At 44.5% G+C, this 24641-nt stretch overlaps 1 protein-coding gene across 3 annotated transcripts in view; it reads right to left on the bottom strand.

Moving 5' to 3' along the window:
* Positions 1-24641, bottom strand: part of TNS3 (tensin 3) — a 1058399-nt gene that overhangs the window by 251238 nt on the left and 782520 nt on the right. For 2 of the 3 annotated variants that reach the window (XM_063922694.1, XM_063922696.1), the window contains exon 18: positions 14976-15005. The exons of the other annotated variant lie outside the window; for it this stretch is intronic. In XM_063922694.1, the coding sequence (XP_063778764.1) occupies positions 14976-15005 (30 nt within the window). The remainder of the gene's footprint in view (positions 1-14975; positions 15006-24641) is intronic. 3 annotated transcript variants of the gene reach the window in all.

Raw genomic sequence — 24641 nt, 5'->3', positions numbered from 1 at the left:
TTTAATTAACAACTAATCTGGTTTACATTTTGAAACATAGATCTTTTGATCACAAATTTGAGCTAAAGAAGCGATATAGGGCAGTATCCTAATATCCTATGCGATTTCTACCAATCAAAATGGGCAGATATTGCGATGTTTGACCGATGGTCATTATTGCGGTATCCAATTAGAGGCCATTTGATCTGCCGAAATTGGACCCGCAATCGCACGAAAACACATGGGATCGGGGATAAGTCCCCGATTTGTGTTATCGCGGCTCTGGCGGACCCTCATCACGGATTATGCTTCGGGTGCTTTAGGCACTCGAAGCATAATCTCCGATAAGTGCCGGCATCGGGGGAAAAAGGATGCAGGCATTGCGTCTAATAGGATAGCCCCCAGTAATCCTATTAGCAACTGGAAAGTACTGCTGGTAACAGGACATAGCCCATGGTCTGAATCTTTGCTGCTGTTGATATCACATGTCATATTCTTCAGATCCACAGCTGCCAGCTGTTACTAATTTTTACGAGCAATCACAGGATGTAAATATTTCCCCTGCTGTTTGATACAGAGCAACTGCATAATACTTATTTTTTGGTATGGTATGCTTAATCTAGTTCTCAGTATTAGTTGAAGGGATATTCAGCTTGGTGGAATTGTGGCTATTTTAACGTCTGTCCTATATGTCTGGAAAGCGCAATCTGTTTTCAAAAGCATTGAACATGAACACTATCTCGTAAGAGTGCATGTGTGGTGGAGGGGGGGATGCAATATCAATGATTGTAGAAGAACACCGATTTGTAGCAAAGTGTCCATGGAAAATTTATTCAAGTATTGGCAGCTGGATAGAATAAATATTACAACAATACAGTGCATCCGTAAAGTATTTACATCGCTTCATTTTTTCCACATTTGGTTATGTTACAGCCTTATTCCAAAATGGAATAAAATAAGAATTTACTCACCGGTAATTCTATTTCTCGTAGTCCGTAGTGGATGCTGGGAACTCCGTAAGGACCGTGGGGAATAGACGGGCTCCGCAGGAGACTGGGCACTCTAAGAAAGAATTAGGACTACTGGTGTGCACTGGCTCCTCCCTCTATGCCCCTCCTCCAGACCTCAGTTAGGGAAACTGTGCCCGGAAGAGCTGACACAATAAGGAAAGGATTTGGAATCCCGGGTAAGACTCATACCAGCCACACCAATCAAACCGTACAACTCGTGATACTATACCCAGTTAACAGTATGAATAACAACTGAGCCTCACGAACAGATGGCTCATCACAATAACCCTTTAGTTAGGCAATAACTATATACAAGTATTGCAGACAATCCGCACTTGGGATGGGCGCCCAGCATCCACTACGGACTACGAGAAATACAATTACCGGTGAGCAAATTCTTATTTTCTCTGACATCCTAGTGGATGCTGGGAACTCCGTAAGGACCATGGGGATTATACCAAAGCTCCCAAACGGGCGTGAGAGTGCGGATGACTCTGCAGCACCGAATGAGCAAACTCAAGGTCCTCCTCAGCCAGGGTATCAAACTTGTAGAATTTTGCAAACGTGTTTGATCCCGACCAGGTAGCAGCTCGGCAAAGTTGTAAAGCCGAGACCCCTCGGGCAGCCGCCCAAGAAGAGCCCACCTTCCTCGTGGAATGGGCTTTGACTGATTTAGGATGCGGCAGTCCAGCCGCAGAATGTGCAAGTTGAATCGTGGAGCAGATCCAGCGAGCAATAGTCTGCTTAGAAGCAGGAGCACCCAACTTGTTGGGTGCATGCAGGATAAACAGCGAGTCAGTCTTTCTGACTCTAGCCGTCCTGGAAACATAGATTTTCAGGGCCCGGACTACGTCCAGCAACTTGGAAGCCTCCAAGTCCCGAGTAGCCGCAGGCACCACAATAGGTTGGTTCAAATGAAACGCTGATACCACCTTAGGGAGGAATTGGGGACGCGTCCTCAATTCTGCTCTGTCCATATGGAAGATCAGATAGGGGCTTTTACAGGACAAAGCCGCCAATTCTGACACCCGCCTAGCCGAAGCCAAGGCCAAAAGCATGACCACTTTCCACGTGAGATATTTTAATTCCACGGTCTGAAGTGGCTCAAACCAATGTGATTTTAGGAAATCCAACACAACGTTGAGATCCCAAGGTGCCACTGGGGGCACAAAAGGGGGCTGAATATGCAGCACTCTCTTAACAAACGTCTGAACTTCAGGCAGTGAAGCCAGTTCTTTTTGAAAGAAAATAGACAGGGCTGAAATCTGGACTTTAATGGATCCCAATTTTAGGCCCGTAGTCACTCCTGACTGTAGGAAGTGCAGAAATCGACCCAGCTGAAATTCTTCTGTGGGGGCCTTCATAGCCTCACACCAAGCAACATATTTTCGCCATATGCGGTGATAATGCTTTGCTGTCACATCCATCCTAGCTTTTATCAGCGTAGGAATGACTTCAACCGGAATGCCCTTTTCCATCAGGATCCGGCGTTCAACCGCCATGCCGTCAAACGCAGCCGCGGTAAGTTTTTTTACCCTATTGAGCCTGGAAACTGCAGGGGAGAGCCTGGGGAGCGTCCTTCCAGCGGAGCTGTGAAGAGGAAATGGCGCCAGTGTGCTGAGGGAGATAGCCCCGCCCCTTTTTTGGCGGGCTTCTCCCGCTCTTTTATTAATATTATGGCAGGGGATTTTTACACATATATAGTTTATTAGACTATATTATGTGTTTTTTTGCCATTTTAAGGTACTCTAATTGCAGCCCAGGGCGCCCCCCCTCCCCCAGCGCCCTGCACCCATCAGTGACCGGAGTATGTGGTGTGCATAGGGAGCAATGGCGCACAGCTGCAGTGCTGTGCGCTACCTTAATGAAGACCGGAGTCTTCAGCCGCTGATTTCCAGGACGTTCTTCTTGCTTCTGGCTCTGCAAGGGGGACGGCGGCGCGGCTCCGGGACCGGACGACCGAGGCTGGGCCTGTGTTCGATCCCTCTGGACCTAATGGTGTCCAGTAGCCTAGAAGCCCAAGCTAGCTGCAAGCAGGTAGGTTCGCTTCTCTCCCCTAAGTCCCTCGTAGCAGTGAGTCTGTTGCCAGCAGATCTCACTGAAAATAAAAAACCTAATAAATACTTTCTTTACTAGAAGCTCAGGAGAGCCCCTAGTGTGCAACCAGCTCGAGCCGGGCACAGATTCTAACTGAGGTCTGGAGGAGGGGCATAGAGGGAGGAGCCAGTGCACACCAGTAGTCCTAATTCTTTCTTAGAGTGCCCAGTCTCCTGCGGAGCCCGTCTATTCCCCATGGTCCTTACGGAGTTCCCAGCATCCACTAGGACGTCAGAGAAATTAATGTTTTTCCCTAAAAATTCCACACACCATGGGGGTGATTCCAAGTTGATCGCAGCAGGATTTTTGTTAGCAGTTGGGCAAAACCATGTGCACTGCAGGGAAGGCAGATACAACATGTGCAGAAAGAGTTAGATTTGGGTGGGTTATTTTATTTCTGTGCAGGGTAAATACTGGCTGCTTTAATTTTACACTGCAAATTAACACACCACACCCAAATCTATCTCTCTCTGCACATGTTAAATCTGCCTCCCCTGCAGTGCACATGGTTTTACCCAACTGCTAACAAAATTCCTGCTGCGATCAACTTGGAATTACCCCCAATACCCCATAATGACAACTTGAACAAAAGTTTTTTTTGTGATTTTTGCAAACTTATTAAAAATAAAAGACTAAGAAATCACAAAGTATTCACAGCTTTTGCTCAATACCTTGTTGGTGCAGCTTTGGGAGCAATTACAGTTTCAAGTCTTTTTGAATATGATGCCACAAGCTTGGCACACCTATCTTTGGGCAGTTTCACCCATTCCTCTTTGCAGCACCTCTCAAGCTCCATCAGGTTGAATGGGAAGCGTCGGTGCACAGACATTTTCAGATCTCTCCAGAGATGTTCAATCGAATTCAACTCTGAGCTCTGGCAGGGCCACTCAAGGACATTCACAGAGTTGTCCTGAAGACACACCTTTGATATCTTGGCTGTGTGCTTAGGGTCGTTGTCCTGCTAAAAGATGAACCGTCGCCCCAGTCTGAGTTCAAGAGCGCTCTGGAGCAGATTTCACCCAGGATGTCTCTGTACATTGCTGCATTTATTATTTATTATTTATTACCAGTTATTTATATAGCGCACACATATTCCGCAGCGCTTTACAGAGAATTGGCCATTCACATCAGTCCCTGCCCCAGTGGAGCTTACAATCTATATTCCCTACCACATGTACACAGACACATTCACCCTAGGGTTAATTTTTGCTGGGAGCCAATTAACCTGCCAGTATATTTTTGCATTCATCTTGCCCTCTATCCTGACTAGTCTCCCAGTTCCTGACGCTGAAAAACATCCCCACAGCATGATGCTGCCACCACCATGCTTCACTGTGGGGATGGTATTGGTCTGGTGATGAGCGGTGCCTGGTTTCCTCCAAACATGACGCCTGGCATTCACGCCCAAGAGTTCAAGCTTTGTCTCATCATACCAGATAATTTTGTTTCTCATGGTCTGAGAGTCCTTCAGGTGCATTTTGGCAAACTCCAGGTGGGCTGCCATGTGCTTTTTTACTAAGGAGTGGCTTCCATCTGGCCACTCTACCATACATGCCTGATTTGTGGATTACTGCAGAGATGGTTGTCCTTCTGGAAGGTTCTCCTCTTCCCACAGAGGAATGCTGTAGCTCTGACAGAGTGACCATTGGTTCTTGGTCACCTCCCTGACTAGCGCCCTTCTCCCCTGTCTCAGAGGTCTACAGACAAATTTATTTGACTTCATGCTTGGTTTGTGCTCAGACATGCACTGTCAAGTGTAGGACCTTATATAGGGGGTATTTTTGCACAGCAGGCGATCAGGTCCTAACTGCGCATGTACCGCAATGCGCATGCGCGTCGGACAACAACTATGGTCAGCAACGGGATGGTGCAAAAAATCAGTTTACACGGGCGTTCGCAAGGTGATTGACAGGAAGAGGCCATTTGAGGGTGGCAGCTGAGTGTTTACAGGGAGTGTCTCGAAAAATGCAGGGTGCCCAAGCGTTTTCAGGGAGAGTGTCTAACGTCCGCTCCGGCCCCGATCAGCCTGTTCCATGTCCAATCAACTAAATTTACCACAGGTAGACTCCAATTAAGCTGTAGGAACATCTCAAGGATGATCAGTGGAAACCGGATGCCCCTGAGCTCAATTTTGATCTTAATGGCAAAGGATGTGAATACTTATGCACTGTACATGTAATTTCTTAGTTTTTTATTTTTAATAAATTTGCAAAAATCACAAGAAAACCTTTGTTCACGTTGTCATTGTGGGATATTGTGTGTAGAATTTGGAGGGGGAAAAAATGAATTTATTCCATTTTGGAATAAGGCTGTAACATAACAAAATGTGGAAAAAGTGAAGCGCTGTGAATACTTTCCGGATGCACTGTATCTATCATGGTTATCTACTGTTCATTTGTTTGCCAACAAGTTATAAACATACATCCAGAATTAAAAATGTTAGTGATTAGGAACACATTTACACAAAAGGTGGCACCAGCATGTCGCCATATAGTTACTCTCTATATAAGATTTACCATGTCTACAAGGCAATCAGAGGACTGCTAATTTCAGCCTTGGAGAGGAATATTTGAAGTAAGAGACCGTGAAAATAAAAGAAAGCAAAGGAAAAGGATTAGAGAACAGGTAATAACTAAGATAAATACACAAATGTATATTCTGTCAAAGACCATGTACAGTATAGCAGAAGGAATTCAGGAAACAATAAACCACACACATGCAATTAAATAACAGTGCCCCCAAAATCAGCAAACTACTAATTTGACATTATCGTTTAACCCAAAATGTCAAAGTTAACCAAAGATATTTTCAACTTAATGTTTTTTAAGCATTAAATCGATAGCAGTCAACAAGTTTGGCTCTCATTCACATTATCATTTATTTTCCAACTGTGTACTCAGGAACAGATTACACTAACATATAGGCGTCATTCAATTAAAATAGATAATCATAAATTGCAGGCATTCGGAGCATTTCACTAACAAAGAGCCTCATACTGTACAACTAAGATATTCATTTACAGGCCATAGAGGTGCACAGTAGAGATGAGCGCCTGAAATTTTTCGGGTTTTGTGTTTTGGTTTTGGGTTCGGTTCCGCGGCCGTGTTTTGGGTTCGAACGCGTTTTGGCAAAACCTCACCGAATTTTTTTTGTCGGATTCGGGTGTGTTTTGGATTCGGGTGTTTTTTTCAAAAAACACTAAAAAACAGCTTAAATCATAGAATTTGGGGGTCATTTTGATCCCAAAGTATTATTAACCTCAAAAACCATAATTTACACTCATTTTCAGTCTATTCTGAATACCTCACACCTCACAATATTATTTTTAGTCCTAAAATTTGCACCGAGGTCGCTGTGTGAGTAAGATAAGCGACCCTAGTGGCCGACACAAACACCGGGCCCATCTAGGAGTGGCACTGCAGTGTCACGCAGGATGTCCCTTCCAAAAAACCCTCCCCAAACAGCACATGACGCAAAGAAAAAAAGAGGCGCAATGAGGTAGCTGTGTGAGTAAGATTAGCGACCCTAGTGGCCGACACAAACACCGGGCCCATCTAGGAGTGGCACTGCAGTGTCACGCAGGATGGCCCTTCCAAAAAACCCTCCCCAAACAGCACATGACGCAAAGAAAAAAAGAGGCGCAATGAGGTAGCTGTGTGAGTAAGATTAGCGACCCTAGTGGCCGACACAAACACCGGGCCCATCTAGGAGTGGCACTGCAGTGTCACGCAGGTTGTCCCTTCCAAAAAACCCTCCCCAAACAGCACATGACGCAAAGAAAAAAAGAGGCGCAATGAGGTAGCTGTGTGAGTAAGATTAGCGACCCTAGTGGCCGACACAAACACCGGGCCCATCTAGGAGTGGCACTGCAGTGTCACGCAGGATGTCCCTTCCAAAAAACCCTCCCCAAACAGCACATGACGCAAAGAAAAAAAGAGGCGCAATGAGGTAGCTGACTGTGTGAGTAAGATTAGCGACCCTAGTGGCCGACACAAACACCGGGCCCATTTAGGAGTGGCACTGCAGTGTCACGCAGGATGTCCCTTCCAAAAAACCCTCCCCAATCAGCACATGATGCAAAGAAAAAGGTTAGGTGGTATACAATTATGGACGGACTGCCTGCCGAGTGCAGACACAGAGGTAGCCACAGCCGTGAACTACCGTACTGTACTGTGTCTGCTGCTAATATAGACTGGTTGATAAAGAGATGTCGTAGTAGTATGTATGTATAAAGAAGAAAAAAAAACCACGGTTAGGTGGTATACAATTATGGACGGACTGCCTGCCGAGTGCAGACACAGAGGTAGCCACAGCCGTGAACTACCGTACTGTGTCTGCTGCGACTGGATGATAAATGATATAAAAATATATATATATCACTACTGCAGCCGGACAGGTATATATTATATATTATATAATGACGGACCTGCTGGACACTGTCTGTCAGCAGAATGAGTTTTATTTTTATAGAATAAAAAAAAACAACAACACACAAGTGAAGTCACACGACGAGTGTTTAACTTTTTCAGGCAATCACAATATAAGTATACTACTAACTATACTGGTGGTCAGTGTGGTCAGGTCACTGGTCAGTCACACTGGCAGTGGCACTCCTGCAGCAAAAGTGTGCACTGTTTAATTTTAATATAATATTATGTACTCCTGGCTCCTGCTATAACCTATAACTGGCACTGCAGTGCTCCCCAGTCTCCCCCACAATTATAAGCTGTGTGAGCTGAGCAGTCAGACAGATATATAATATATATAGATGATGCAGCACACTGGGCTGAGCCTGAGCAGTGCACACAGATATGGTATGTGACTGAGTCACTGTGTGTATCGCTTTTTTCAAGCAGAGAACGGATATATAAATAAACTGCACTGTCTGGTGGTCACTCACTATATAATATTATGTACTCCTGGCTCCTGCTATAACCTATAACTGGCACTGCAGTGCTCCCCAGTCTCCCCCACAATTATAAGCTGTGTGAGCTGAGCAGTCAGACAGATATATAATATATATAGATGATGCAGCACACTGGGCTGAGCCTGAGCAGTGCACACAGATATGGTATGTGACTGAGTCACTGTGTGTATCGCTTTTTTCAGGCAGAGAACGGATATATTAAATAAACTGCACTGTCTGGTGGTCACTCACTAGTAAACTCTCTGCACTCTCTACACTTCTACAGTACTCCTCCTAGTCCTAAGCTCCAGTAAATCTCTCTCTCTTATAATCTAAATGGAGAGGACGCCAGCCACGTCCTCTCACTATCAATCTCAATGCACGTGTGAAAATGGCGGCGACGCGCGGCTCCTTATATAGAATCCGAGTCTCGCGAGAATCCGACAGCGTCATGATGACGTTCGGGCGCGCTCGGGTTAACCGAGCAAGGCGGGAGGATCCGAGTCTGCTCGGACCCGTGAAAAAAACCATGAAGTTCGGGCGGGTTCGGATTCAGAGAAACCGAACCCGCTCATCTCTAGTGCACAGACGAAGTTCTAGAGTCCCACCAGAATTCTTTGCAATGTGGGCACTATTCTTCCATGTACATATTCTATAGGATTCTGAATTGATTCTTGTCAGTATCTGGATTAGCAAAATACAATCTCCATCAGCAACAGCTTGTACAAAACAAATTGTACTTTAAATGTGGATTAGATCGATGTAGGATTTATTATTAAGACTGATTGGATTTAGAGCAGTTAGCTTTATGCAACCACTATGACTTATTGATGCTCTGCTTTATGGCCTGACAATCTTCATGCAAGGCCAGCTTCTACAGAATTAGAGCTATGATCATGGGTGAAGTCTGGCAGGCCATAAAGCAAGAATAAAACAGAAGGTGATAGAGCAGCCGACTTCCACACAAGGGCGTAGCAACCATAGGTGCAGGGAGTGCAGCATACCTTCCACCTTTTACATTTCTCCTCTCTGGGAGAAGCCTGGAGTGGAGATGCACCTAGTCAGTTTTAGCAGTAAAATGCAGCAAATCGTGGCTCTGAGTAGAAGGGACATTTAGCCCCACTCTCTCTACACTGAGCCGCAAATCCCTGTATTAACTCAGAAACCTGCCTGCTTCACTCAGAAGTGGGCACGATGCAGGGAATCCACCTGCTCTTCCAGGGGTGTGAGGGACTACCTGAAAAATGGGGAGTCCCCTGCAATTTCCAGGAAGGTAGGCAAGTATATAGAGTGCAACTGCTGTAGGGGCTCAGAGCTGGGAGGGGCTCACCTTCTGTTTGTTACATGTGTTTTACCCCTTTCCTACTGAATAAAAAACCTGGGTAATTGCAGTGTCTACCGGGATTCAGCTCAGCGGAAACGGCTCAGAGGAAAAAATTACGGGTCTACTGACCCAGGATTTCTTCCCAGTAATTAAGCAGGGTTACCCGGGAGTTTTGACCCATGTAATTGCAAAAGCCGCTGATTGGTCCATCCAGGGTGCTGGCTGCTGAGGTAATCACCCAGAGACCAGAGGAGACTAGTCCATGCTGGGAGAGGCTGTTGAGACAGAGGGCCTGGAAGGAGAGCTGGGCGCACACAGGCAGAGCTGGGTGCTGGGCACAGAACAGGCCTGGAAGGAGAGCTGGGTATACACAGGCCTGGAGTTCTTGGAGAGCTGGTCACACAGCACATGACCTCATCTTTGCCATTTTTTATGACATCCATAGGTTTTGATGGGCTTATCGGTTCAGTGGTAACGTAGGCGGCCCGGTAAAAACCCTGGATGAGGATGCAGTGGAAACAGGGTCTAAGCCTGGTAAAAAAAATCCTGGGACAGACCCAGGATTTGGTGGAAAAGGGGTTTTGAATGCATTTATAATCATTAGGTGGTACATAGGGGCCCTTACGAACTTTTTCCTTAGGGCCTACAATATCTCTAGTTATATACAATATATCATTGTAATGAGGTATACAATGAACTGCAGGGCATTATAATGTTACATAATGTGAACTGGGGCACTGTAATAAACCTCTCAACTGTCCTGATTTTCGCAGGACAGTCTTGTTTTTTTTGGGACTGTCCCACCGGTGGGCCGCAGTGTCCTGAGGTGGTGGTGGTGATAGGGGAAGGGGGCCAGTTGGGAGGCCACCTGTCACTTGCTGCTCTGACTGGGGCAAGCTTATATGTATACACACATACGTTATACCCCTTTCAGGCATAAGCAAAAATCCAGGATAATGCTGCGGCACGGTGAGTCGACTTGCGTCCTACTTATGCCTGAAAGGGCCTGACCCTGCAACCGACCAAGGTTATTCCCAGGATTTGCAACCCAGGTTATTGCCTAAAAGAAGTTAATTTGCGGGGACAGTAGCACTTAGAGATTGTATCATCTCCAAGCATCCATTGATAGACTTAATACCCAGGTCACTGGAAGACCCTGGTCCGATGTGAAGAGTGACGATCTGGGAAAAACCTGGGTCCATCTCCCATGTGTGAACTGTGGGTAAGTACTGAGTCCATGCTTCAACCCCTGCTCAGAGTCCGGGGTTCGAGCCAGGTTAAAGCTGGGGTTTATATCTGAAAGGGGTACATAACACAGATAGAAGCGGAGATCCACAGACCAGAAAGATGCCCAAAAAAAAAAAATGACTCTGAGATATAGACAAGTAAAGGCACAGAGGATGCCCTTATTACTCCTGGATGGCCCTATCGGGGAAACAGACAGAAATACATGCACACAGAGATCAAGAGATATAGAGACAGATACACACAGGGGCAGAATCAGAGATGTACGCAGTGGCTGTGCCAATATATTTAAAAGCAGCAGGAAGCATCTTAAGTAGACAGACGTCCAGCGCATGCTTTTGTGATCCCTGCTGTGTCTGAATTCGCAGCATCAGATCATCTGTGTGAACATCAATCCTCAGACTAGGATGGCCGGATTATCTCACTTCTGGGAGCCAGTGAAGCTGTGTCGGAAGACACTGCCATCAGCAAACCTCAAAATGGGGTAGATATGTCCCTGTTTACAAGAATGCTGCCTGTTGCCTCCCTCCTTCACACCCCCATCATGTCAATCATGCTGCAGTTTAGGGGACACTGCGATCGCCGTCACACCCACAGATCTACTAATCCTGTGCATGAACACAACAAAAATCATCAGAGATGTGTGGAAAATGGACGTTTACATACATCTCTGAATCAGAGACAGAGCGGGAAAACAGGCTTGTGAGAGTCAGAAAGACACATGGGGTCTATTCATGAAGCAGTGAAAAGTGTGGAGAAGTAAGCCAGTGGAGAAGTTGCATATTGCAACCAATCAGCATTGAAGTAACATATATAATTTGCATACTATACAATTGCATGGAGCAGCTGATTGGTTACCATGGGTATCTTCTCAACAGGCTCACTTCTTCACACTTTTCACTGCTTCATGAATAAACCCCATAGAGAGATATCCAATTATCAGTGGTAAACTTACCACGGCTAATAGATTCATTGGGGGCTATCCTATTAACCCCAATGCGGCGCTTTATCAGTGATTTTGTTTGCCTGCCTCAGGCAGGCAAAACCAAATCCCAGATCACTAAGCATTTTTTCAGCAATACATAGGTCTGCAGCTTTACACAGATCCTATGTATTTTTGTGCGAAAACTGTACTCTTTCTCGTGAAAAAAAAGGGCTATAATTGGTCATGACCATCTGTCAAAAATCGTAAAAAGACCGTTTTTTACGAGAACAAAAAAAAATCACAGCTAATTCGATAACCCCCCCCCCCCCGTAGACTATGAGACAGATACTATCTCAGAAACGGAGAAATACAGAGGGTGCACATCTGACATGGATGACAAGTGAGAGACAAAGATAGACAAAGACACAGAGAGAGAAAATGAGACACAGATATTGAAAGCGACACATGAAGAAAAACAGAGACCTTTAGAGACAGACTGATATACAGATGTGACCTCAGACATCTAGCCTCCATACACCATACACCGTGAGATGCCTAGCGTGAGTGAGCCAGCAGTTCCCGTACAACTCTGCTAACATCAGGCATCTATTTTTGCAGAAAATTTTTCTTATTTGCATCACTATCCAAACAAGACGCACAACCCGTGTCTGTGATTATTATGATATGCAGCATGCCTATATTCTGTCTGCGTCTGAGGCTGTATCTGCATACAGTACGTAGCATTTCATATGCAGATACAGCGCTAGTAGCACATAGAACATAGGCATGCTGCATATCTTTTAATCAGTTGACTCTGCTTGTGCATCTTATTCGCACTAGTAAACGTGCTCAAGACTAGGCGCAATTGGAAAGGTTGTCTAATGTGACTGCAGTAACAATGTAGGACATATCTGTAGAGAGAAAGAATCAGAGACAGAGAAAGATACACAGAATGACTAATAGAAGCATATTTATCAAATAATATTTGCGGGATATTCAGAGATGAAAGCAAGTGCTGTTGCTGCTGCAATCCCATACACAGCGGATCTGCAAAAATATGCTAATGTCACAGGCGTGGGGATTTGTACAGAGACTCTTCATATTCTGGATCTGGGAACATCTGACAGCGAGAGCTGCTGTGGCAAAAAGAAGGACTCCAGCAGATATTGGAGACTGCAGTACCTTCATGCTATATTCGGGAGAGAATTAATATATGCAGGTATCCCCTGAAAATGGCTGTTTTGGGGGGATACCCGCATATATTATTTATCCCCAAATGTACCCAGCTCCAGAATGCTTAGAGTCTCTTTGAATCAGGCCCTACAGTATGATACAAAGACTCTCTCTCTATATTGCAGATGTACTGAGCCTTGGAGAGAGAAACTGCACCTTACATCAGCCCCACCTATAGCGCAACATGGTTTTGCCCAGTTGCTTTTTTCCTTTACTAATACCTATTTTCCACTGCCTTCAAAATCCCAGGTTTTTGCATGTGAATGCACATGAAGCTGGGATTTTAGACGACGTAAACGCAAACTACCCGGAGCCTCTTTACTAGGGTCTGGCTGAAACCCGGGAATTTGTTGGGTTATAGATCCGCAATTTCCTGGGTCGCCAGTGGAAAAGGGGGTATTACGAACATGAGTCAGGCCCAGAGAGTGAAGAAACAGACAAAGATACAGTATAAGAGATATACACGTTGAGTATCCCTTATCCAAAATGCTTGGGACCAGAAGTATTTTGGATATGGGATTTTTCCGTATTTTGGAAGAATTGCATACCATAATGAGATATCATGGCGATGGGATCTAAGTCTAAGCACAGAATGTATTTATGTTTCATATACACCTTATACACAGCCTGAAGGTCATTTAATATAATATTTTTAATAACTATGTATTAAATAAGGTTTGTGTACATTGAGCAATCAGAAAACAAAGGTTTCACTATCTCACTCAAAAAATTCAGTATTTCGGAATATTCCGTATTTGGAATATTTGGATATGGGATACTGTATGGTGATGAATCATATACATTCACCCAGATTATTATAATATTGATGTATGAGTGTGCAGATATCCAGCTTTTTGATATGGGATACTCAACCTGTACTATGTGTTCCTATATTAAGTTTCAACAAACTGTTTTAAATGTAGATGATGAGAGTTATGTAAATTGTTTATTTTTACTTTAAGAACTCATATGATAGTCCATTTTTAAAACAAAAAAACACTGAGACACTGGTTGTCTCTCTGTCTGTATTTAAATTCCAATGGCAACATGTAAGCAGGAAGGGAGTTATGACCTCCAGGAATGTTGTAAGTCATTAAAACATCAAACTTGAAACTCAGTCAATGATTTACAATGGTACTCTGTCCAGTGGAAAACCACACATAGTAGCAACAAGAACTTTTATAGTTGTTGTTTTTTTACACTTAAAATATTAATAACATCTACATCTAGAGACAGATACAAAAAACTGAACACATGCATCACACATAAAAAAAAACCTATTATAATTGTAATCTATTTATATTGTGGTTAGAATATTTTCATATTCATCACGGCATACTACCAGGGGCCTGAATCCTGTGTAATCTATTTCTTGCTCATATATTTGTCTTGACAAACAATTCTCAAAGAAAACAGATTTGTTAAAAATGCTTGCTTAATGCTTTTCCACAATTAAGTTTCAACTCTCAGATATAATCCTCCATACAGAACATCAAAAGGCAAAAACATAAAAAATAAACCATTGATTCAAGAGATATTGGACCTGTAATTTGTGCCGTTTACTGCAGCAAACGCCTCACAGTAATAAATCTATAAAAATATCACAAACCTTATCCTATATACAATATATTTACACAAGTTTGCTCAGACTACAGGAAAACATTACAAAACTTAATCCATTCTAAAATTATCCGAACATTCATTTTTAAAATACTGTATGACACCTGTCGATTCTGCTTGAGGTCAGGCGGCAAGATGGCACAAAAATTTCAAAGTAAAATACCAAAGCACAGTAAATATAATGTGTTAGTACTAAATATAACAAATAAGTATAACTGTTAAAATGACAAAAAATAAATGAAAAAGTCTCTACACTGGTTAAGGCCGATTAGTTAGTTACTGGTGTTTCCCGTCTTGGAATCCAAATACCTGAAGCAAAGCTTTAAGTAAAATACCTTCCTTTCTTTCCCCCAGAATTTTTGTTGATGTCTCACAGCTATTCCCTTTCCAGCCATTCATCACTTGTGAAAACACAGTCAAATACAAGCCAGCTAGGCAAACACATTCAAGGCTGATTCGTAAGCTAAATATTTCGGTGCTACAAAGCTTAGCAATTGCCTTCCCAGCCCCACAAATCAGCAGAATTCATATGCCTTTCTTGCCTACGTTCCTCTTTGCACAATAAAGCTCTCTACGCCACTACCAATACATTCCTGGGGAATGCATTCACCACTGAAGAGCAGAAAAGCCTCTTACCTTTCAAGATGTGCGTTGGAATGTGGTAAACTAGTAAGAGAAGTACATTTTCTTCGTTAAAAATGCAAGCGTTTGCAACAGTACTTGAAAAGTCTTCCTACTTTTAATAACTGTACATGTTTGATGGAGTAAAAAAAGTTCAGACTGAATAAAAAGTAAACATGTAGGCGGAGGAAAAAGAAAAAAAAACCTAATCAGATTCACTGAAATAGGAACTCTTGGAACAGAAAAGTAAAAAGGGGGAGGTGAGGAGAGCCCAGGAGAAATGTGAAAGTGAGCCTGTAAGCTATTTCATTCAGCGAGGCTCCACCTCTGCCAGATATGTCATTTAACCATATACTGCCTCATTTTACAGTGCACATTTATAAAGTTCTACTATGTTCGTTTGGAGGTGGAGGTTTATGGGGACAGCTTATTTATTTTATGGATGAAGAGGTCATCCATTAATAAATGTAGATAATATAAATCTGTTAAAAACATCTGTGTCTGCAAATTAATGAATGTACTTACTATAAATTGTACACGTTCACTTGCTTTTCTTTCAGTTAACATGTAAGCTAGCATTTGTCTTTTACCTTTAGAATTACACTGACTAGCTTTGATTGTAAAGTAAAAATTTAGAACCAAATATGACACAGGTAGAAAAAAAAATATTCTGATTTCTTTGACGTTTGCTTGGCAAGTTTTAGGTTTTTCAATAGTTCAGACAAACGTTTGGCTTAAAATAACCAATAATAATGAATAAGAAGGGCAAGAAATTATCAAACCATAACTAATGCTGTCAACAGTAAAAACCATGTTAAAATTTATAATAACATTTAAAATTGTTTAAAAAACATTTGAACCGCACCAGCATTCTCCCAGCGACTTTTCATAACTATTCCATGATAAGAGTCAATGGCTGCCATAAGAATTGACTATTTGCTCACATTCCAGATAAATCCAGAGAAAATGTGTACTAAATGCCTGATTTACAGTTGCAAAGAAGCACACAGATCTCGCCATGCATTCATTGGGGCCTGCATAGGTAACTTTAGAGTTGAACGCATCTCAGCTGCTTCTTCACTTGCATAGGATAAGTTGACCTCAGTCTGGAAGTGAGCATGTATACAAATTGCAGACTACTCAGCGTTGAACTATACAGAGATCTGTCTGGGGTCATGCACCATGGATCTAAGGCGGGTGCAAGTCCACACTGACAGTGAGCACAGTTACCTTCACAAGTGCATGTATAGGAGTGGTGCAGCCACCTTAGAATATACTGTAGATGAAGACCAGCATTTATTTCCAAGCATGCAATGCAGCCAACTTGCATGTACCTGCACCTGACTTTCGTTCACCTGTGAATCAGTCCTAAAGTCTATATATGTAGCACTTGATTCTACAGTAGCATATTAAGGAGTCTATTTATTAAAGAATGCAAAGGCCCATCTCCAATGAAAACATTTGCTGTAAGATGTCACCTTTACCGACTTAGGTATACTTACCTACTCTCCCAGAAGGTGCAAGAGACTTCTAATTTTTGGAGTAGTCACTGGGACCTCAGAGTAGGTAGATCTTCCACATCCTGCTCACTTCCTAGTGGAGTGGGCAGGATGGGAATACAATATTGGGAATTGCAGGTCTGTGTGGAGGTAGCAGGGTTAAAATGACTACAACAGTGTAATTTTAGCCCTGCCCTTTCCTCACAGACAGCAATTGAGTGCATTTGGTGGTGGCGGGGCCTAATGCATAGTTGCCTTCCAGCTCCCGCTTCAGTAATAAATCTCCAGATGCCTGGCATTGTACTTCAAATCTGCCAGATTCTGCAGATACTGCCAGGGGTCCACCAAGGAGTTTCTCTGCTAGGACAGTGATTTGATTGACTCTAGTCTTATGCACAGAAGCTTTCTTAAAACAAGATTTATTTACATAGCGCTGCTACGACTAACATAATGAAAGAAATAGGGATTAAGCAGTCTGTTATAAAATAATTATTTCTGCAATGAACAAGGTTTAAAAGTTTTTAAATAATGTATGTCAACAGCACAAATTATAATAAGATTTTACTCACCGGTAAATCTATTTCTCGTAGTCCGTAGTGGATGCTGGGGACTCCGTAAGGACCATGGGGAATAGACGGGCTCCGCAGGAGACTGGGCACTCTAAGAAAGATTTAGTACTACTGGTGTGCACTGGCTCCTCCCTCTATGCCCCTCCTCCAGACCTCAGTTAAGGAAACTGTGCCCGGAAGAGCTGACATTACAAGGAAAGGATTTTGGAATCCAGGGTAAGACTCATACCAGCCACACCAATCACACCGTATAACTTGTGATAACATACCCAGTTAACAGTTTGAACAACAACAAAGCATCAACCATGGATGCCAACATAACATAACCCTTTATTAAGCAATAACTATATACACGTATTGCAGAAAGTACGCACTTGGGACGGGCGCCCAGCAACCACTACGGACTACGAGAAATAGATTTACCGGTGAGTAAAATCTTATTTTCTCTAACGTCCTAGTGGATGCTGGGGACTCCGTAAGGACCATGGGGATTATACCAAAGCTCCCAAACGGGCGGGAGAGTGCGGATGACTCTGCAGCACCGAATGGGCAAACAAAAGGTCCTCCTCAGCCAGGTTATCAAACTTGTAGAATTTTGCAAAGGTGTTTGAACCCAACCAAGCAGCTGCTCGGCAAAGCTGTAATGCCGAGACCCCTCGGGCAGCCGCCCAAGAAGAGCCCACTTTCCTTGTGGAATGGGCTTTTATCGATTTTGGATGCGGCAATCCAGCCGCAGAATGAGCCTGCTGAATCATGTTACAGATCCAGCGAGCAATAGTTTGCTTTGAAGCAGGAGCACCCAGCTTGTTGGATGCATACAGGATAAACAGCGAGTCAGTTTTCCTGACTCCAGCCGTTCTGGCCACATAAATCTTCAAAGCCCTGACTACATCAAGCAACTTGGAATCCTCCAAGTCACGAGTAGCCGTAGGCACCACAACAGGTTGGTTCAAATGAAAAGATGACACAACCTTCGGCAGAAATTGTGGACGAGTCCGCAATTCTGCCCCGTCCACATGGAAAACCAGATAGGGGCTTTTACATGACAAAGCCGCCAATTCTGACACACGCCTAGCCGAAGCTAAGGCCAATAGCATGACCACCTTCCACGTGAGATATTTTAACTCCACGGTTTTAAGTGGCTCAAACCAGTGTGATTTCAGGAAACTCAACACCACGTTAAGATCCCAAGGTGCCACTGGTGGCACAAAAGGGGCTGAATATGCAGCATTCCCTTTACAAACATCTGAACTTCAGGAAGAGAAGCCAGTTCCTTTTGAAAGAAAATGGATAGGACTGAAATCTGGACCTTAATGGACCCCAATTTTAAGCCCAAAGTCACTCCCGACTGTAGGAAGTGAGGGAAACGGCCGAGCTGGAATTCCTCTGTAGGGGCATTCCTGGCCTCACACCAAGCAACATATTTGCGCCATATACGGTGATAATGCTTAGCCGTCACATCCTTCCTAGCCTTTATTATCGTAGGAATAACCTCATCCGGAATGCCTTTTTCTGTTAGGATCCGGCGTTCAACCGCCATGCCATCAAACGCAGCCGCGGTAAGTCTTGGAACAGACAGGGCCCCTGTTGCAACAGATCCTGTCTGAGAGGCAGAGGCCATGAGTCCTCTGTGAACATTTCTTGCAGTTCCGGATACCAAGTCCTTCTTGGCCAATCCAGAACAATGAGTATTGTTCTCACTCCTCTTTTTCTTACGATTCTCAGCACCTTGGGTATGAGAGGAAGAGGAGGAAACACATAAACCGACTGGAACACCCACGGTGTCACTAGTGCGTCCATAGCTATCGCCTGAGGGTCTCTTGACCTGGCGCAATACATTTGTAGCTTTTTGTTGAGGCAGGACGCCATCATGTCCACCTGTGGCAGTTCTCATCGATTTGTAATCTGTGTGAAGACTTCTTGATGAAGTCCCCACTCTCCCGGGTGGAGGTCGTGCCTGCTGAGGAAGTCTGCTTCCCAATTGTCCACTCCCGGAATGAACACTGCTGACAGTGCTTGCACGTGATTCTCCGCCCAGCGAAGAATTCTGGTGGCTTCTGTCATCGCCACCCTGCTTCTTGTGCCGCCCTGGCGGTTTACATGAGCCACTGCAGTGATGTTGTCTGACTGAATCAGCACCGGTTGGTTGCGAAGCAGATGCTCCGCTTGACTCAGAGCGTTGTATATGGCCCTTAGTTCTAGGATATTGATGTGCAGACAAGTTTCCTGACTTGACCACAGCCCTTGGAAGTTTCTTCCCTGAGTGACTGCCCCCCCTCCTCGGAGGCTTGCATCCGTGGTCACCAGGACCCAGTCCTGTATGCCGAACCTGCGGCCCTCGAGAAGGTGAGCACTCTGCAGCCACCACAGAAGAGACACCCTGGCCCTGGGGGATAGGGTGATCAGCCGATGCATCTGAAGATGCGATCCGGACCACAGGTCCAACAGGTCCCACTGAAAGTTCCTCGCATGGAACCTGCCGAAGGGAATGGCTTCGTAAGACGCCACCATCTTTCCCAGGACTCGCGTGCATTGATGCACCGACACCTGTTTTGGTTTTAAGAGGCCTCTGACCAGAGTCACGAGCTCCTGAGCCTTCTCCGCCGGGAGAAAAACCTTCTTCTGGTCTGTGTCCAGAATCATGCCCAGGAAGGGCAGACGCATCGTAGGAATCAGCTGCGACCTTGGAATATTCAGAATCCAGCCGTGCTGTTGCAACACTTCCCGAGAGTGTGCTACGCTGATCAGCAACTGCTCTCTGGACCTCGCCTTTATGAGGAGATCATCCCAGTATGGAATTATTGTGACTCCTTGCTTTCGTAGAAGCCCATCATTTCTGCCATTACCTTGGTAAATATTCTCGGTGCCGTGAACAGATCAAACGGCAGCGTCTGGAATGGGTAATGACAATCCTGTACCACAAATCTGAGGTACGCCTGATGAGGTGCATAAATGGGGACATGAAGGTATGCATCCTTTATGTCCAGAGACACCATAAAATCCCCTCCTTCCAGGCTTGCGATGACCGCTCTGAGCGATTCCATCTTGAACTTGAACCTTTTCAGGTATATGTTCAGGGATTTTAAATTCAATATGGGTCTGACCGAACCGTCCGGTTTCGGTACTACAAACATGATCGAATAGTAACCCTTTCCTCGTTGAAGGACGGGAACCTTGACCACCACCTGCTGAAGATACAATATGTGAATTGCAGTTAACACTGTTTCCCTCTCGTGGGGGGGAAGCCGGCAGGGTCGTCGGTGAGGTGGCATCTTCTCAAAGTCCAGCTTGCATCCCTGAGACACAATATCTATTGCCCAGGGATCTAACAGGGAGTGAACCCACTTGTGGCTGAACTTACGCAGGCGTGCCCCCACCGGGCCTAGCTCCGCCTTGTGGAGCCCCAGCGACATGCGGTGGATTATTGTAGAGGCCGGGGAGGACTCATCTTTCCTCTGCCAAGAAAGGACGCACCTCGGACTATCTTGTTTCTTTGTTCTAAAGGCTGCATTTGATAATGTCGTGCTTTCCTAGGCTGTGCAGGAATATAAGGCAAAACGACAGAATTACCAGCTATAGCTGTGGAGACCAGGTCCGAGAACCCTTCTCCACACAATCCTCAGCCTTCCATATGCCTCTTAAGTCGGCATCATCTATCCATTGCATATTCTACAGGACATGTCAAGCAGAAACCGACATAGCTTTGTCTCTAGGACCCAGTATACTCATGTCTCTTTGGGCATGTTTTATAAATATATATATATATAATTCTCTTAAGACAGCATTAATATATATATATCTATATATATATATATCTATATATACATATATCTATATATATCCACATACTAGGGTCTCAATTTCTGCTGATAAGGTACCTGTCCACGCTGCCCCAGCGCTATAAACCCATGCCGACACAATCGCCGGTCTGAGTAGTGTACCAGAATGTGCATGCTATCTGCAGGATCCCTGAGAACAGCTGTTACGACAGGTTACCTTTTGGGCAAACGTGACACCCTAGGGGAAGATTCCCATCGTATCCTGGGCCTAGTGGGGAAAGGATACTGCCTGAGAATTCTGTGTGGGAAACTGCAGTCTCTTGTCTGGAGATTCCCGCTCTTTTTCCTCATGAGAGGAGGGAAATTTCCCTCAGCTTTCTTCCCCTTAAACATGTGTACCCTTGTGTCAGGGACAGATGAGTCATCAGTGATATGCAAATCATCTTTTATTACAATAATCATATATTGAATACTTTTCTGCCATTTTGGCTGTAACTTTGCATTATCGTAGTCGACACTGGAGTCAATCTCCGTGTCGACATCAGTGTTTATTATTTTGGATAGTGAGCATTGAGAGACTCTGAAGGTCTCTGCGACAGAGTGACAGACATGGGTAGATTTCCTGTCTGTTATCTGATCTTTTGTGCAATAAATTCACCTTAGCACTTAATTACACATATCCAACAGGTGTCGGCGTTGTCGACGGAGACACCCTCACACACAGATATTTGCTCTATCTCCTCCTTAGGGGAGCCTTTTACCTCAGACATGTCGACACACACGTACCGACACACCATACACACAGGGGATGCTCTATTTGAAGACAGTTCCCCCACAAGGCCCTTTGGAGAGACAGAGAGAGAGTATGCCAGCACACACCCCAGCGCTATATGACCCAGGAATCACACAGTAACGTGGTGTTAACCCAGTAGCTGCTGTATATATTGTTTTTACGCCAATTTATGTGCCCCCCCTCTCTTTTCACCCTCTTCTTCTGCAGGGGAGAGCCTGGGGAGCTTCCTCTCACCGGAGCTGTGGAGAGAAAATGGCGCTGGTGAGTGCTGAGTAAGAAGCCCCGCCCCCTCAGCGGCGGGCTTCTGTCCCGCGATTTTGTGTAAAAATAATGGCGGGGGCTCATGCATATTACAGTGCCCAGCTGTATATATGCTGCTTTTTGCCAGGAGGTACTCAATTGCTGCCCAGGGCGCCCCCACCCTGCGCCCTGCACCCTACAGTGACCGGAGTGTGTGGGTTAGTGTTCGAGCAATGGCGCACAGCTGCAGTGCTGTGCGCTACCTCATATGAAGACAGGAGTCTTCTGCCGCCGATTTTGACGTCTTCTTGCTTCAACCCGCCGGCTTCTGTCTTCTGGCTCTGCGAGGGGGATGGCGGCGCGGCTCCGGGAACGGACGACCAAGGTTAGGTTCCTGTGTTCGATCCCTCTGGAGCTAATGGTGTCCAGTAGCCTAAGAAGCGCAACCTAGCCGCAGCTAGTAGGTTTGCTTCTCTCCCCTCAGTCCCACGTAGCAGAGAGTCTGTTGCCAGCAGAAGCTCTCTGAAAATAAAATAAACCTAACTAAAATACTTTCTTAATAGCAAGCTCAGGAGAGCTCACTAAAATGCACCCAGCTCCTTCCGGGCACAGATTCTAACTGAGGTCTGGAGGAGGGGCATAGAGGGAGAAGCCAGTGCACACCAGTAGTACTAAATCTTTCTTAGAGTGCCCAGTCTCCTGCGGAGCCAGTCTATTCCCCATGGTCCTTACGGAGTCCCCAGCATCCACTAGGACGTTAGAGAAATATATATATATATATATATATATCTTGCCCAGGGCAGTAATAATAACTTACTGCACAGATCTTCTGTTTTAAGAAAGCTATTGCTGTAATTAATTTATCGTGGGGGCCATTTTAGTACCCTTTAGACTACCTAACCATAATTGTTATTCTATATGGCATCAGTGTATTGGGAACATTAATGCTTTTTTGATATGTCTTTTGTAAAGAAATCATTTTACTTGGAAAACTTTTTAATAAATATACCTTACAGCAAATGGGTAAACTTTAAAACAAAATGTTACACAGGAACAGAATTTAAAAACAAGCATTAAAAAGTTTTGCCTTGAGTAACATCTGTGCGCCTATCCACAGAAAAGCCCACAAACATTCCCCTTTTTTTTATTTTGATCCTCTGCATCATAAGAAGTTTGCCGGTTGCAAACTAAATACAGATCATTGTTTGCATGAAATATATAATTATCTGAGAACAAAACACATGAAAGAGACAGCAATATATAAGGGTTCCTGAATTTAGCACACAAACACATTATATAGACGTACACAGTGCTATTTTTAAGCAGAAAAACTATTCCTGAACCTCTCATTAACTATGACATAATGAGAAATGGCATTCCTGAACCTATCCTGGGCAAAAATGTATCTGCTGGAGAAGCCAGGGGAGGGCGACGTTGAACGCTGTATGGTGCCAGGTAAGCACAGGCATATCTTCAATGTGTGCACCCATTTCTTCAATACTCATCCCTCCGGAGACCCACATCGGCAGCATTGCAGAATTTACTGGGAAAATGTTGCAACAGCCATTTTACCCAGCATTTTGCTCATGCGCAATAGGAAAATCCCGGGAAAATGGGCAGCGCTTAATTTTCACAGACCCTTGCGCATATGCAATAGACTCTAGCACAGTGCTAGTGACCCTAGTGCTCAGAGTCTACTGCTCTGCCGGTTAGAGGTTTGGGGAGCTAGATGAAGGCTGACCACCCTCCTCGCTTAATACACCTCCGTGGGTAAGCAACATACAGTGGGATCCATGAGGACACAGACAGTCCAGTTCCTTCCTTCTAAATGGCTGACAGCCTGTCATCATGACTGTGCGTGAGAGATAGACTAGCAGCCAATCAGGTGGCAGGAGGCGGTCTGGGCCATGGAACTATTCTGCAAGACACAAGTCAGAGTATTGTCTCGCAAGACCAGGGGCTTTCCGTCGAGTGAGCAGTGCACCTGGGAAAGAAGAACGCTGGCTCATGGCTCATAGGGACATGATCAGAACCTACTTACCCTACTTGCTTAACTTTGTTCCATAAGTTTATTTTTCATATATGCATATCAGAGATGAGAATGCTCAGTTCCACCTCAACTTCCGGGATCCGAGACAGGGCTCGGATCTTCCCACCTTCCTTTTATCCCAAAACTGAGCAAAATGTCATCCTACCACTGTCGGATATCGCAGGTTTTGGATTCGGGTGGCAATTTCATAAGTCCTATTGAAATCAATGGGCTGACCGCTGAATGTTTGAGAGAGCTGTATGTCAGTCTTCCTGACGAAAGAACCAATAACTCGAGTACGGAAATGTTGACATAAACAACAGGGACAGGATGAAATGCCATCCAAGTTTAGCGGCCGTGCAGGATGCCGGTCGAACTCAAACGTTTTATTTGAAAATGGGTAATCACTTACAAGGCATAGTGTTGCCTTGTAAGCGATTGCCCCTTTAAAAAAAGTCTGTGTTCGGCCAGCATCCTGCACGGCTGCTGAACTCGGACAACCTGATATCCCGCCCAATATCTATGTTGTACTATTTTCACAGTGTGTTGCCTACCTGCTCTCTGAATGTGTGGACCAAGTCACGGATTCATTGGGAAGTCACCGAGCGCAGCTATTCAACTACAGCATTGGAACGCCAGCTTTTCTGAATATATATATATATGTATATATATGTATATATATATATATATATATATATACATACATATGCACACACACGTGCAAGCAAACACTGTGTACAGTGCAAAGCATAGATTTATTTGTGTCAATTAA

The sequence above is a fragment of the Pseudophryne corroboree genome, chromosome 5 (genome assembly GCF_028390025.1).
Source record: "Pseudophryne corroboree isolate aPseCor3 chromosome 5, aPseCor3.hap2, whole genome shotgun sequence".
NCBI classification, from domain to species: domain Eukaryota; kingdom Metazoa; phylum Chordata; class Amphibia; order Anura; family Myobatrachidae; genus Pseudophryne; species Pseudophryne corroboree.
The sequence above is the reverse complement of the archived record's forward strand: the minus strand, read 5'-3'. Positions and strand labels throughout refer to the sequence as shown.